The sequence below is a fragment of the Lonchura striata genome, chromosome 14 (genome assembly GCF_046129695.1).
Source record: "Lonchura striata isolate bLonStr1 chromosome 14, bLonStr1.mat, whole genome shotgun sequence".
Lineage (NCBI taxonomy): Eukaryota > Metazoa > Chordata > Aves > Passeriformes > Estrildidae > Lonchura > Lonchura striata.
Window position 1 is genome coordinate 19,729,034 of NC_134616.1, and position 15,660 is coordinate 19,744,693.

At 38.6% G+C, this 15,660-nt stretch overlaps 1 protein-coding gene across 7 annotated transcripts in view; it reads right to left on the minus strand.

The window, feature by feature from the left end:
• The window catches only part of LRCH2 (leucine rich repeats and calponin homology domain containing 2), a 53,903-nt gene that overhangs the window by 36,156 nt on the left and 2,087 nt on the right, over positions 1-15,660 (minus strand). For all 7 annotated transcript variants that reach the window (XM_021547479.3, XM_021547478.3, XM_021547484.3 and 4 more), the window contains exon 2: positions 2,222-2,366. In XM_021547479.3, coding sequence (XP_021403154.1) covers positions 2,222-2,366 — 145 coding nt within the window. The remainder of the gene's footprint in view (positions 1-2,221; positions 2,367-15,660) is intronic.

A 15,660-nucleotide genomic window follows, 5' to 3' on the forward strand; every position in this document is an offset into this window, starting at 1 on the left:
ATAAAGTCAGAGCACTGTTTTCATAAGCTAAAAATCTTGGCATTTTAAAAATATTTTCTCTATGATTACAGTTTATGGAACTGCAGAAATCTAGGAAATTTCTAACAGTACTATTATGTGTAGTAGATATAATTCTCGCCATTTCTAGTATGATATATGTGATATTGAATATTTGTTGGAGTATACACGTTTGTATTAGGACTCCCACCCACCCTTGCAGGGGAAAGAAACCTGGTGTATACTGAAACCTGATTTACACGTAAAAGGAGATGGCTTGGCCAGGAGATGGGCCATGTCTGGAGAGATAGGGGGACCCCAAGAGCTGATCGTGTGAACATCATGTGAACGACCCGAGATGGATATCATGGAAATCCCTCGGACAGATACATGTGAATGCAGCATTCCCATAAATTCAACTCTGGACACTGAATTGTTCTCTTATTAACCTATGGACTGTGAATGGAAGAAAAGACTGACTGCCAAAATCTTAGCCTCAGGCGGCATTTTCCCTATAAAAACCGCTTGTGCTAGGATAGAGGTGTGTGGGCATAGAGGAAAGCCTCTGCTGAGGCTGACCTCTTTGTTGCACACCCAGGGCCGACCCCAGGCTCGGCTCTGTTCTTTCCTTGTGGCTGGCTAGATAGAATTGGATTGCAAAAGAAATATTTTATTTTTTCATATTAATTTGGCTGGACAAATTTTTATTTATAACACTCTGTCACAACTTTAAAGAGGATTATTATGATACAAAACCACAGTATTTTCTGAAAGAAATATGGCCTAACTTTCTTCAGCAGCAACCCATTTCTCTTTTAATGGTACTTGAGGTGCTGAATACATTTCTTTACACAGCAACTGTGTAGTTCTAACTCTTTCAAGAGTCGATTCTCTTGATGATCCTTTGCCAAACTGTGCTTTGTCCTCGTTTCTGTGCTCCTGTCCAAGGACTGATTTTGCAGTGCAGGAACTTGTGGGCTGTAGCATTGGAGAACTGGCTAAAATCCTACCTTCCTAGCTCAAGTGCTTTGTTACAGGAGAAAACCACATTCTAATTTGGGCTTCAGATGGTGGAAGAAATGTATTGTGAATTTCATAGTAAAGCAGGCAGCTCCTAAAAAAACCCAAAAACCTGAAAAAAAACAGAGGAAATCTATGTGACATGAATGACTGCTTCATTGCCACATTTTTATAGTCACTTCAAAAAAAGTTTACTTGCGTATTATATTTTTGCTTCTCATGCCTTCAACCAGAAAAGCCTGGCATATCTGCCTGAAACACAACATAAAAAGAGACTTAATGCATATCTATATAAATAACTTTTCTGTATTGTTCACTCAGAATTTAACAGAATTAATACATTGCTTCTATAAATGTACTGTTATAAATGAAAATTTGTCCAGCCAAATTTAAAATGAAAAAATAAAATATTTATTTGTAATCAAATTCTATCTAGCCAGCCACAAGGAAAGAACAGGATTTCCATGATATCCATCTCGGGTCGTTCACACGATGTTCACACGATGATCAGCTCTTGGGGTCCCCCTATCTCTCCAGACATGGCCCATCTTCTGGCCAAGCCACATCCTTTTACGTGTAAATCGGGTTTCGGCATACACCAGGTTTCGCCTGTGAGGGGTGGGGGGGGACTCCTAATACAAACGTGTATACTCCAACAAATATTCAATATCACATATATCATATTAGAAATGGCAAGAATTATATCTACTACACATAATACAGCACCTTACTTATGAATCAGTACTGAAAGAACTGGTATTTGCAGATTTTGAGACACAGGAGGTTTTGGGGATTTAAATAGCTCTTAACTGAGAAAACTGCTTTGGATTTGATGCAGCTAATATCAGAAATAAGGAGTATTGTAGAAAAAAGGGTCAGGAGAGTTTTCTAGATTACCTCTCCTTCCAGAGCTCATATCCATCTTCTGTTCTAGTGAGAAAATCCAACCAAATGTTTTCCAAGTTTAAATAGAGCACTACATCAATGGATGTAAATAATGTGCAAAATCAGCAGGACTTTCTAGCCAGAGTAATTTAGCCTCTTGATAGCAGCAAATTTTTATAGCTGTGGTTTCTGAACACTCTCTTTCTACATAGCATCAGAAACAAAGAAAACTCTACAAACACAATGGCTTGATGAAGCAAAATGCCAAATTTTAAGGAGATATGTTAAATAACGATGAAAACCAACCACCATTACTCACCTAATGTTAAGGTAGGTAAGCATTTGCAAGTTTTTAATAGATTCTGGAATGGATTTGATGCAGTTGTGATACAAATTTAAAGTTTCCAGTGGTGCAAACAACCAGACATCAGGAGGAATTTCAGTAAATCTGTTCTTTGAAAGATCTAGAAGCAAAACGAAAAAAAAATCCTTTTTTAGTCAAGACTTTCCCCTGCAGTAAGAGGTGATAAAAGTACCCACTGTTATTCTTGTCATGCTCCTAAATAATAAGGTGTTTCAAGAAGTATAAAATAGTTCAGTTTTGCCAGATGCTACCCCATATAATTAATACACAAAAGAGCCTTAAAATACTAAAAGATTATTGCTCAATATGCAATCACAAGAGAAAGCAGAAGAGTGACATGAATTCACAAATACATTTCCTACTAGACAGTTACAATAACACTAAATATCAATTATGATTGTCCCTTCTCTATCAAGTCTTTTTTTCTGTGCAATTCTTGGTTTTCTTCCCCTCCAGCTCTAGGCACAATAGTAAACCAAGGTCAAAACTCAAAGTTATTTCTCCTGTTTGACAGCTACATTAAAATCCAATGTCATTATACAATGTATCTGCAATGCTAAAGCCAAGTTCCCAAAGCACTCTTATACAGTAACTGACATTCTCCAGCTACACATTTTGTAACTTAACTAAAAGAGGATAAAGTTGCATAAACCAATACCACAAGTATTTATATATAAAAGTCAAGATTCAATTTAGCCTGGTCTAAAAGCAGAAAGAGGAGAGATCTTTGACTGTTGAAACACAATTCTTCAGCTAGAGTTACTCTGAGAATGCATGACTGCATTATGCAAATCTGCATGCAGGAGTTATGACAAAACAGAACATTACCAAAATGCACAGCACCTCTGACTATATAAAATCTTGAAAAGAACCAGAAAATACAAATGAAATGTGACCCAAGAATCCTAGAAATTATCAGCTAAACTACCAAAACCTATGCCAGTCTACCAAACTACCTTGGAAAAGAGATACTTACTTGAGAACAACTGCCTAGTCTTTTGAAAGGAACTCTGGCTGCCAACCAAAGACATTTCAAAAGGATGTGGTTTCTCAAAAATGCTGAACAAACTCTTTTAACAGAGAAGTAATACAGATCCCTTGCTATTTCAGGATTTATTTCTCAGTTTTTAACACGCACATGGAATAACTGTTTTTGCTTAGCTCCCATCAAATTATCTCTGGAATGAACAGTTGTGCAACAAGTCTAGAAAAGGGCTGGAAAACTGGCTCCTAGTCATTGTCAGGTTCAAAGAGAGAGCTCAACAACCTGAAGTTTAATTGGCAAACCAACTACGTGCAGCATTTCTCAGGGCCAAGACTGCAATCAATATTGCTTAGCTTCTTCATCACCAACCTGGCAAACAGAACAGAATGTGCCTTCAGGAAGTGCAAAGACAGCACCAAGCTGGAGGGATGGGATGAGAGCCAGGACCTCCCCTGGCAGACACCCATTGTGAATAAAGGCTCACCTGTGGCAGATCCCTGCTCACACCAGTGTGAGCTGCAGGACAGCAGGGTAGAGGAAAGCTGTGCAAAGAACACCCCATGATGCTGTACACAACAGGCTGAATGCAGGACACCAGGGTGCTGAGCAGAGGGAATGGCCTCCATAGTGTGCTGCAGGTGACCAGCAAACGAAATGGACTGGTACAATGAAACACCATCTTCCTGTGGAGTTATTTTTGGCAATAGCTTTAACTTTACTGCTTGAAGTCTAGAATACGTGAAATTTTGTGTGCTATCTGGCTGTCATTCCATTATTTCAAAAAAACATTCTCAAGCTTAAGTATTACAAGGTCTTCCTAAAAATCAGGGTATCCATTGCTGATGCAGAATTCTGCAAACTCTACCTGCAAGAGGCAGAAAAATATGTTCCTAGGTTGAAGGAGTGTGGGAACTCAAAATGTCTCTCAGACATTTTTAGTGGTTCCAGGCCTTGGTCAGAAGCATTCTAGACCCTGGCAGACAGCTGAAAAACAGCTGTGATTTTGAGTTTGAGCCATGGAATGAATTACCAACTTTGGAGGTAGAATAAGCAGTCACAAGAGGTTAGATAGTATAGTATAAGTAGTTACAAAGTAGAGGGGAAATTTTTTTTAGTATTGTACAGGGGGGTTTTAGCACATGTACAGGGGGGTTTTCCCTTTGTACATGGGGGTCAGAAGTTTTAAGATGGAGGAAAATGGGCTGATCCTGTTCTTCCTCCTTCTTTTTCCTTACCTCCATGTTCTTGGTGATGTTGGCACTCACAGATTGGTTTAGAGTAGAAAAACACTTGGCAACGTAGGTAGTAGGTATTGGGGAATAATTGTAAACATGTTATACGTAATATATCTTATAAAAGATAGCAGCAGCCCTGGGTGGGGGGAGAGACAAAGAAGACAGCAGATAGAAAGGATGTCAGTGTGTGTGTGTGCCTCTACCCAGGCCACTGATCAAATAGCTGCAGTCCAAGAACATAATCTGTTAGATAACTAGCAATAAACTGCCTTGAGAACGAACAGCTAAAGCCTGCGGAGTTTTTCTTTGGAAGCACGGGTTGGAGGAGGAATTTCACCACCACATGAGACCCCAGAGCAAGGCCGGGGTTCTCACAAAGGAGTGGCATTCCTAACGAACTGTGAGAAAAACGGTATACAGTTAACTAAACTGAACATCTCAACAAAACCGAAAAAGCTTATTAAAAAACTAGCATGCTTGTGAAAGTTTTCACAACCAGTGAAGCTCATTTTCAGTTTTCTACTACATCAGTTTTCAAAATGTTACAGAAAAATGACAGCTTTCACACAAAAGTTTTCTGCAAAACCCTTCTTAAACAAATCCTCTCATGTTCTAGTATTCAGCAGAGTGCAAACCCTACATGCACAAGAGATGCACACAGTTTTATTGCTGGTTGTTCTATAACCTCCACCACATGCTGAAGTCTTTAATGCAGCTCCATTCTGAAAAAAAACCCAGCTTTAAGCCTCTTCCTGATTTGGTTTTATGAGCAGCTGAAAAGGTGACTGAAGGCTGGTACAAAGATCTAGTCCACAAAACAAAAGACAGAATCCGACCCTACTGCCACTGGTCCCAGGAGCAGCACTGTAGACCTGAATGAGAAGGCTCAGGGGCACCACAAAAATTTTGCTGCTGTGTTTGCTTCCAGCCACACCTCAACTACACATCTTGGAAAGTCCCAGGTTAAAAACAGCTTTGCTATTTCTTCTGCAGAAATAAAATCCAGAGGCAAGGCCAGACAACAAGCAGAGGATGCATTAACTCTGCTCTGGACGAGTGGACCAGGGGTGTAATATCCCTGGTTTATACAGGGAATATAAACCAGCTGTGGTTTCCAGCCTGGCCTGAGACAAATCACAGCAGCACAGACTGGCTGGAGTGCCTCAGTGTACCCTGGTACAGAACCATAGAGCTGCACATCAAAATGCATAACTAGGTCACTGTATTTGTGTATTACTTCTCTGGAAACAATGCCTTTGAAGATACTGTGGGGCAAGGATTATACTTTCTTATTATGAAATTCAGAAATCCTATTAGAATAGGAAATTACACCCACTATCTCTCAACAATAAAATTTAAAAAGATAAATAAAGAGGTGGGAGATAGCACGACTTCTATGCCAAGAAATTTTTCATTCCATCATTGCAAAACAGCATTAGAATAGCTTCAGGGGTTGGTCCAGATTTTTATGAAGATAACGATTTGAGTATCTATAGTTTTCCACAATATTCTCATATTGAATGTACTTGCAGCTTTTTAAAATCAAGTAAAGCTATTTTTATCCAAACTGAAGAATGATTTGTACTCCAAAAATGTTTTTATAACAATCAAGATATTTATGAGACAGTATATGCCCTATTATAAAATGTAGATATGAAATATATGCAATTTAGGTACTCTTTGAAGACTAATTAATACAACAGATGACCAAGGAATTATAGTCTGAAAAAAGGAAGGAACTTAAGGAATAAAGTGCTCCTCTATAAACAACACAGCTTCCATCTCACCTGAAAGCAGGCTGATAGCACTTGAGAATGGCTTTGTAAGGGTTAAAAGACTGAAGAAGCAAGGAAAGCTGGTAAATGCAGAACCACAGATGATTTAGGTTGACAACTCTTCTAGAAGTGATATTATAGGAATCCTTTGCTTGACCAGTTTAGACTGGAAAACTCTCAGTGGGAGTGTTAAGTGAGGACTAACCAGAAGAAACTACCCATGTCTGCTCGTGAATCACAGGGTATTTCAATAAATTTTCTCTGCAGGAACAATAAAAGTGAGAAGTACACCATTACTAAGGTTAAATTTGAAAGAGGAACTAGAAAAATATGAAGAAGTTGGTTGCCCTTTAGGCTTTTGGGTTTTTTTGGACAGAAAAAGTAAAGTCTTTAGTTACTATAAGATGATGACTAAAAAACAATATATATAAGGATCAAAAGGAAAGAATTAGAATTCTAGGAAATCTGTCTGGAAGGGAAGCTATAAGAAGTGAGAAGCTACCTTCTATCAATTTAAGTCATGATCAAGAGGGAAAACAAAAAGCACAAGCTGTCAGGTTACAGCAGTGTGCAGCCAGGTATTTAAGTAGTATTACCATCATATTTGCCTTGGTTTTGCACTTTTCCCTGAGGATGCAGTACTGCATACCATCAGGAACATGCTGATACAGCAGACTGGCCTTTTATTCAAATCAGTACAATTCCTTTTATATTCACATATTACATACACTATATGTTGAATTTGAAATACAAGGCTCAGCTAGGAAATTTACACTGAATTTAATCTTGATTTTATGAAAAATTCTTACAGTATTTTTCATAAAAATATGTTTCTGATCCAGAATATTGGTGTTAAGCTTATGCTCCAAAATGGTCTTAAGAAACTAGATCATAAAAACCCCACATTCCTCACCCCACAAAACCCAGAACTGCTCTCCTAATTCATCACTGATAGATTTTCCTAGCCAGCTTTTCTAGCAATGCTTTAGCCTAAGCCTACCAAAATCTAAAACAGTTGGAACTGTAAAATTAATCCTATAGAAGACAACAGATGCTTAAAAACAAGTGTTCAGACCTGATCCCAAAGATGCTCTTTTAGTCAATCTAAACATGAATCAGAGATCACTGCACAGAACATGGGTAAAACTCATTTGTCTGTCAGATGCAAGATTATTCTGGAGAAGAAAAAACGTGGCCTCAAACACTACAGAAACACCTGCATGTGGTATCTGCAGGAGGCACAAGCTGTCAATGTCCACAAATCACTGACTGAAGAAAGCTTTGTTATGTAAGGAAAGCTATGTTATGTTATGTGAGAAATCGGTTTGTGCATGCTAAGTGTCATTTCTGTGGTTAGTCAGAGCAGACAGATCTCTTCCTGCCTTGACTAGTTTCTCAACAAACTGAAGAAGAAGCCTCAGGAGAAAGGAACTCTTCAGCTTCCCAAGCTCACCTCAAAGGGGATGTCCCTCTAGCATTTCCCTCAAAGTCTACACATCTACTTGTAGTTTCACAGTTCCAATCTTAATGCATGACGAGTGACAGAAATGTTTTCAAATTTTCCCTTCAAATGAAAAACAAATCTGGATAATTAAACAATAAAAAGCAGAATTCTTCAGACTTACTTATGTTCCAAAATGAAGTACTGAACAATTAAAATACATCCAGATGTAGAATTATTTCCCATACTGATATAAACAGCAATCATTTCAGTTGCAAAGGAGAACAAAAATTTTGAACTTACTGGCAAAGACTGTTCAAGAATTACAGCACCATAAATCTCTGTAACTGTGAATTTCACATACAAATCAGTATTTGCTCTCCAACATCAAGAGCAAGGGTGAAGTGTCAAAGACCACCCTAGGTTGTGGGGTGGCTTCATGTGGTGGAAAAACTTCTCCTCCAACCCATGCTTCCAAAGAAAGGCTCAGCAGTCTCTTTTTGTTCAGTTGCATGGTTGTTTATTGCAAGTTATCTAAAAGATTGTCTTCTCAGGCTGCTGCGGTTTGCTCAGCAGCTCAGGCAAAGGCACACACACCTTGACATCCTCTCTGACTCCCGACTGCTTCTTCTCCCTCCCTACCAGGGCTGGTGCTATTTTTTATATGGTACATAACGTGTTACATGGTTACAGTTTTTCCCCAATAGCTACTACCTATATTAAATGGTACCTTTCTACTCTAAACCAATAAGAATAATGGAGGTAAGGAAGAAGAAAGAGGAAGGACAGGGCAGGCCCAAATCCCAAATCCATCTTAAAACCTCTGACCCCCATGTACAAAACTAAGCCCCCCCCCGTACAGCACTCAAAAATTCTTCCCTCTACTTTGTAACTACTTCTACTATAATATCTAAACTTTTGTGACTTCTTGTTCTTCCTGCAAGGTTGGTAAATCGTTCCATGGTTCAAACCCAAAATCACAGCTGTTTCCAGCTGCCTGCCAGGGTCTCAAATGCTTCTGACCGGGGCCTGGAACCTCCAAAAATGTCTGAGGGACATTTTGAGTGAAGGAAAACACAGAACAATCTGAGCATCCATCAGCTCTTATGCACAGTAAGGAAGCTAAGAATACCTGCCAAATCCCTGTAGCTCTCAGGATATTAAACTGACCACAAATTGTCAAGGAAAGCTACATACATTTGAAGTCTATTCTTAAAAGCTTATGTAGCAGTATTTAACTTGATTTATATCTGTTGTATATACTCAAATCAAGTAGAAGCAGTCTGTCTTCTGTTTAAATGAAAGAAGAAACATTCACAGGACTAAAGGTGGCTACAAGCAGCTTTTACTTTTTTTCAACTAGGCATTCGACAGCATGGAATAGCTTCTGGTTTTGTGAAAAGATATTACAAACAGATATCAAAATAGTATTTGGATTCCAAATACAGCAACTGAAGATCTAAGAATTGCTGTTTTATGGTTATCCCCGCCCTAAGTTTATCTGATCTGTGCAATTAAAATGACAAATGAAATGTACATAACCACATAATTGATTTTTCTCATCAGGTACAGAGGAAAGGTTGTACAAGCAGTCAGAAATTCCTTTTGACAGTACCTGAGTTCTTGGCTTTTCATGCTAATTGGCACGTCTGAAGAAAAATAAAATTATTTTTAAAAATACATTTTTACTACTTTTAAGACTTCAGTAAAAAAAAAAAACACCCTGTCAGACTGAACAGTTCTTCCACATGACAGAAATGTTTCTGTAACTGGAACAGACCAATGACTGTCTCTCACACTTCTGCTAACAGGGAGAAAGAACTGAGATCCAGCACACTGGCTTGGAATCAAAGCAGCCTTAAGGAACCCACTATTTCAGTCCACCCTCACTAAGCCCAGTCTCCCAGTCTATACTGGATACACCCACACAGAACATCTAAATTGGCAGTTTGATCCAAGCAATTCTTGTTTTTCATGTAAACTGCCTCTGCTCATCACATGTTGGTTCAGGTACATTAGGTTTTTCCTGAAATCTCTACCAGTAGAAAACTAAACCAGAAGCTCTGATCTAAAGGCTTCAACAGGTGTGGAGGGAGGGGGGGCATCTTGATGCTGATCTGCTGCACAGCAAATGCCAGTGTTGTCCACACAAATCAGATTTGTTACTTGAGGTGCAACAAGCACACTTGAGAGAGGCACTGAATATTTATTTCAGAGTTGTGCAAGCCTGGGTGCTCAGGGTATTCTGCAAGTCAAGCACACCAACTATCAAAACTTATTACTATTTATACATTTTAGCAAAGAAAGGAATTAGTGTTCATTGACTACAAGTTACATAGTTCTCTCTTCAATCAGTATTGTGTCTTCTATGAGCTAAGGACCTCTCTTGTTTCTCACACTGATTAGTCCATGTGCCCAGTCTCTCTTCCTTTGGGTCAGTGGGTTTCTTGGGTTTGTGGTCCATCAGTCACTGCTGTGATCTCCCTCTGCCAAAATTACCTTTTATCCAGTCAGAACTGACTCAGCAGAGATGCTGAGTTAGCTCTATAGGCTTCATCCTTATCTTAAGGGTTCTGCCAACTGTCCTTGTGGCCTTTAAGTTCTGCACTCCCTGTGCCCATTATCAGTGTTACACCCTTCTTCCCAAGCCTTGTTAACTGCCCCCCACATCTGAGATCACTGAAGCCTGTCAAGCCCTAAATCTTAACAAGGCAATTCTTAAACCAGTAATTTGTCTTTTTAACACTGGGACATCACTTAGGTCTTACCTGTCAGTTGCTATTTGCTTCAAGGATTAAATTTCCCTCCTTGCCACGCAGGCTTGAAAGTATACAAAGATTAAGGAACATCCTTTCTCAAGAAAATTTTACATATTCCACATTTTTCAACATGAGGATGAACTCAACAGATTAATTCTTCACCACATTGCAACATTAGAAAGGTCCAAACATTTCCAACACAACGCAGTAACTCTGGAGGGTGTTCAGCTATTTTAGCACAGCATGATTTAAATGGAAAATAAAGAACACATCATCAGGATCACTCTTCAGTCTGGCACATTCACATACAATGCAAATTCACATACCATGTCAAAAGGGCATAATCCATTATTTCAAGTCAAGGATTATTTTCCTCTCCATTACTGAAGGTGTCATGGCTCCACAAATCTTTCAGAGTTTGAACTGGTAAGCAGAAAATCCCACTGGAAGCTTTTTTTGTTTTGGCACTTCAGTATTTAGTCTAGAGTATAGCTTTTTAAAGACTTTACTACCAGAAAGAGTATTTTCTTGACAAGTCAGCAAGGCTTCTTAAGCTGCCATATTACAGCACAGGCATCTTCCTCCCACTTAAACTAACATTTATCAGTTTAATGCTGACAATTCCTCTTCTGGCTTTGTAATTTTTTAATTCCGAATTTCTGTCTCACAGACAAGTAATATAAGGGAAAGTAATCCTCATCTGGCAATGAAGCAAAGCCTGGGTTTCTTAAGGAATATCTCAAATATACACAATCCCAAGACTTACATCAGCCTTCATATACCCAGTAACACACATCCAAGCCTTTGTCCTGACGAGCTTACAATCTAAACAGACATGAGACAAGCTACAACCAACCCGCAGTAATCAGTGTTTACTGCATGACTTATCTTTTGCACAGATAAAATGGCTTGTCACTGGATAAACTGAGTAGAAACATTTTTGAAGTAAGCTAAACTGCTGGAAGACAAAGAACACTGGAGAACAAGACAATTGCACTAAGATGGAAGCAGAAGAAAACCTGAAGAAACTGGGTAAACAAGCAGTCCATGATCACTCAGTGAGCAAGGTCTAGTAACACTTCCAGCACGATATCCTGAGATCTGGAGGCCCCTGCTGTAGCAACTTCAGCATCTGCTCTTACTGGCTGGTGCCTCCCACTGTCCTACTTGTGCCAGACCTCGTGTCAGCATTTAAGAACAGCCACAGCCACTTCCCTTAGCTCAAAAATCATTCTACAGTATCTGTTATTACTGCATGTAACAATTTGAAGCAAACACACTCAGAAACTTTTTAGTTCTAGGTCAATCTTCAACAGAACAAGTTCTAGTCACTACATTCTGCTTCCACCTATGGGAACAGTGCTGCAGTGACAAATGGCAGGAGTGTTTGGTTTAACATTCAGATGGTCGGGGATTTGCTCCCTGTGCAGTTACACCTGCTGCTCAGCTGCTAGTGAGCCAGGGCTCAGGGTTCCTTCAAGCCTTTTAACAACACAAACCCTTTTTCAGAAGTCATTCATTGACACGTGGAAACACATTTGTGATAATCGTGTCTGACAAGCACAAAACTATTTTAGCTCTATAACAAAGTAGGCGACTTTATTTTTTATTTTCACCTGAAGTGTGCGACCTCCTCTAGACCTGTGAGCACATTCTCCTAGCAAGTGGCAAACAATCCCAGGCCGGAAGAATGATGAACATCAGACTGATGGACAGCCACAGAAAATAAGAGAACTCAGAAGTCACTTCCCACAGCCATTCAACTATTTTATTACAAAAAAAAAGTATCAAATAACTTCACATTTTCTTTGGAACTCCAGCCTTCAGCCTGATTTAGTTGCCTTTTTGCTAACGGCAGATTTCAGCATTAAATTCTAGCCTTGCTAGGAATATGAGTATGTACTTTCGAATCAGCTCCAACCAAGTGGCACAACTTAAATGGGAAAACACATTTCACCAAAAAAGAGTATCTGAAAAAGCAAGTTACTCCATTATTCTTTATCGCACAAGCTTTTGCAAAACAATTCACAGTCTAAATTATTTGCCACCTCTGCAAATAATCAGTAACAAGTAGAAACATGTAGAAACTCAAAAGAAGTTCCTTATTGATCAAACACAGAAAAATTACAGACATTAGATGTTGGATATTACAAAACACAAAAATAGTCAATGCAATGGCAAATTTGTGATGGATGGAGATGGTTAAAATTAAAAAATTACATACTGCATGTTTTTGTAGGTCAGTATTTCAGATAAGGCTGTAACACTAATTTATTGGGTTTTTTAATATTATGAAATAAGTGATATTTTTCATAATACAACCCTTTTAGGTAGGCAAATAGTAATAATCAGCTCCTTTAACTTCAAGTCACTGAACTGAACTTGCCCATCACAAGTACCCTTAACAAGGATCCTTAATAGCGGCCCTCAGCAAAAAAGCCTCAAGCACACACAGCTCATTTCTGCTTTGCCAAAACACTGGCTGTGAGAACACTGTGGAAAACTTCTATAATTGTTTATAAACTGCATCACATCCAGATTTTGCATCAGATGCATTTCAGAGCATAAACACTGGCCCTTCTCCCCAAAAAAACACAGAATCAGAGTTCCTCTTTTTGTTTAAATCTGAATGAAATGCCCCTAAAAAACCACATTTTGCAATGTGTTTGACTTCCAGAATGTAATTGAGATTTAAGCTACACATCCTGTATGAAAACTAATTTTTTTTAGCTGAATATTGGATTTGTTGTTGCTCTTCAGTTATCATTGTCCTTAATTTAATCAATATTGGCTCCACCAACAGAAATAATAATTTTATTCAGACAGGAAAATATAATTGGTTTAGAAGTCCATACCATAGAGGCAGAACTGCTTTATAAATTAACATTCTTATGCATTTCACAGTCAATATTAAGCCTTGGGGGTTTAATCTGTAATCACATGAATGACAATATACCTTAGAAGGGCCAGAAATAGGATATAAAAAAAGTCAAAGACATGCAAGTAACGGTGACAATGGTCTCTGTAACAATGCCTTGCCAAGCCTGCTATTGGCCATGACAGGAGGACTCACTCTCCAAGTCATACTGGAATACACTTGTGTTACTCCTCCATGCTACAGGGAGGAAGCAAGGGTTAGAAAGGAGAAATTTCAACATTCATCTATTTACAGGTGTCCATTCACCTACTTATAATTGCCTGGGAGTTCTCTCAGAATTAAGAGGTGGGAATTGAAGCTGTTGTGACAAAGCCATAAACAAATAAGCCCAATGGCACCACTGCATTTTTCTGGAGCTATCAGTCATACACCCTTCATATTTACTAAATTCATTTCTGAAAAGCTGATCACTAAAAAGGGAGAAAATTGCTAAAGGCACAGGTTGACTTAGGTTCCTGTGCTATATTGTCAAACGGAACTATCTTTAAAAAAATAAAACAGCAAACACACAACTCTTCAGCTAAGCAGACTGTGATTACACTGATGTGTTAGACTCAATTAGTTAACTGCCAGGGGGCCTAATGCTGTCCATACAGACAGAAGCAAAGTTACACATAAAATTACTGGACGATTCAAGATATCTCTTGGTATCTCAAGAAGTATGATTTTATTTTCTCTTCAGAAGTTCATTAAGAGGAACACAAGACCTGTTTGGGCAGCCAGAAGACAAATTCAGATAAATAATAAGGATTTCTTGGCCAAAGTGCTGCAAGGACAATTCACAGTTAAAACCAACCAAACAAGAAGAGCTAAACAGCCAGATATGATCACTATGCTTTAGAAACATATTTTAAAATACAAAAGGCATGCCTCGATATTTGCAAATTAAGTATTGGCAAGCCATTAGGTAAGTTAGATGCAAATAAAATCCCAAGACATTTTTGATAAATCAACAGATGTTGTGCTTCAACATAACTCTTGCTGACTTTACTGATACAAAGATAGAATATTCTGGGTTTACAGTAACACTGCAGATCCTACTGCCTAAGGGCTGGTGATATGGAAAATAAATTGTTTACATCCACACTGGCCAGAGACTGGTTTTTTTTTTTTAATATTTGTTTCAAGTACCACAGAATTGAATTTATGTCAGACTCACTGACACAAAACAGAAAGTGAAACTTTGGAAAGATTTGTGACCCAAGCCCCCATTTCCTATGCTTCAGCCTATAACCTTGTTCATGGGAATATTTGCATGTGAAACAGGGATAACTGCTAGAGAAATACCAGTAACTTCGTGACTGTTGCCTCTGAGGCAGCTGCTAATTCCTCATGGGGCGCCAGGCCACACTGACACTGTCAAGGATGTCCATAGTTCACCAGCAGAAAACCGTTACCCACTTGACAAAAATTTCTACAGCTCAAATCAAAATACAGAAGACAGGCTTCTTTTTTTACAAGCATCTTTTGAAAGACATCTAAAATTTGTATTTCACCAGGATTCATTCATAAACCAGGACTACAATAAATCAGACTTCTCCCGAGATGGTACTTACATAGACACAGTTCAACTATTTCAGTACAGGATTTTAGAGCAGCAAGCAATAAAGCTATTTCTGCCAGAAACAGCCCTTAAAACATTTTCACACCACCATTCACAATAACAACTTAATCCTAATGGGAATGACTAGGCTTTACTACATCCTAGAATACAGAGACAAGATCACTGTAGACAGCTCTGACTCAAATGTTGAGATTCAAAATAAATGGACAAAAAAAAAAAAAAACCAAAAAACTTAACAAAATGTACAAAGCAATAATTAGAAGTAAACAAAAAGTACAGACCCTTGATGCTCCAGGATGCAGAAAGTCTTTTTAATAACAGATTGCCTTTATGCCTATAATGCTTCTTTCTTTCTGAGTGCTTTGGTTATTGAATATCTATACAAGACAGTAACTGACAGCATTGCTAAATACATTTTCATGCTATTACAAGGAAAACTCCAGCTTCCATTATTTCATAGAAACTCTTTTTATTTTCAGGTACCACCATGGATAGTTTCCTATTCCAAACAATATGCCAGCTATTTGTAACCCATGGGGAAAGAAAAGCCCCAAAACACCACCCCCCCCACCGCCCCCCCCCCCCCGCCCCCAGCATTTATTCACTCAAACAATATTTTCAAAAGCGACTACTATTTGTGAACAAAAGATCCTGGGCCTCTCAGTAATATTTTTGTCTAGGACATTATTTAAAATTA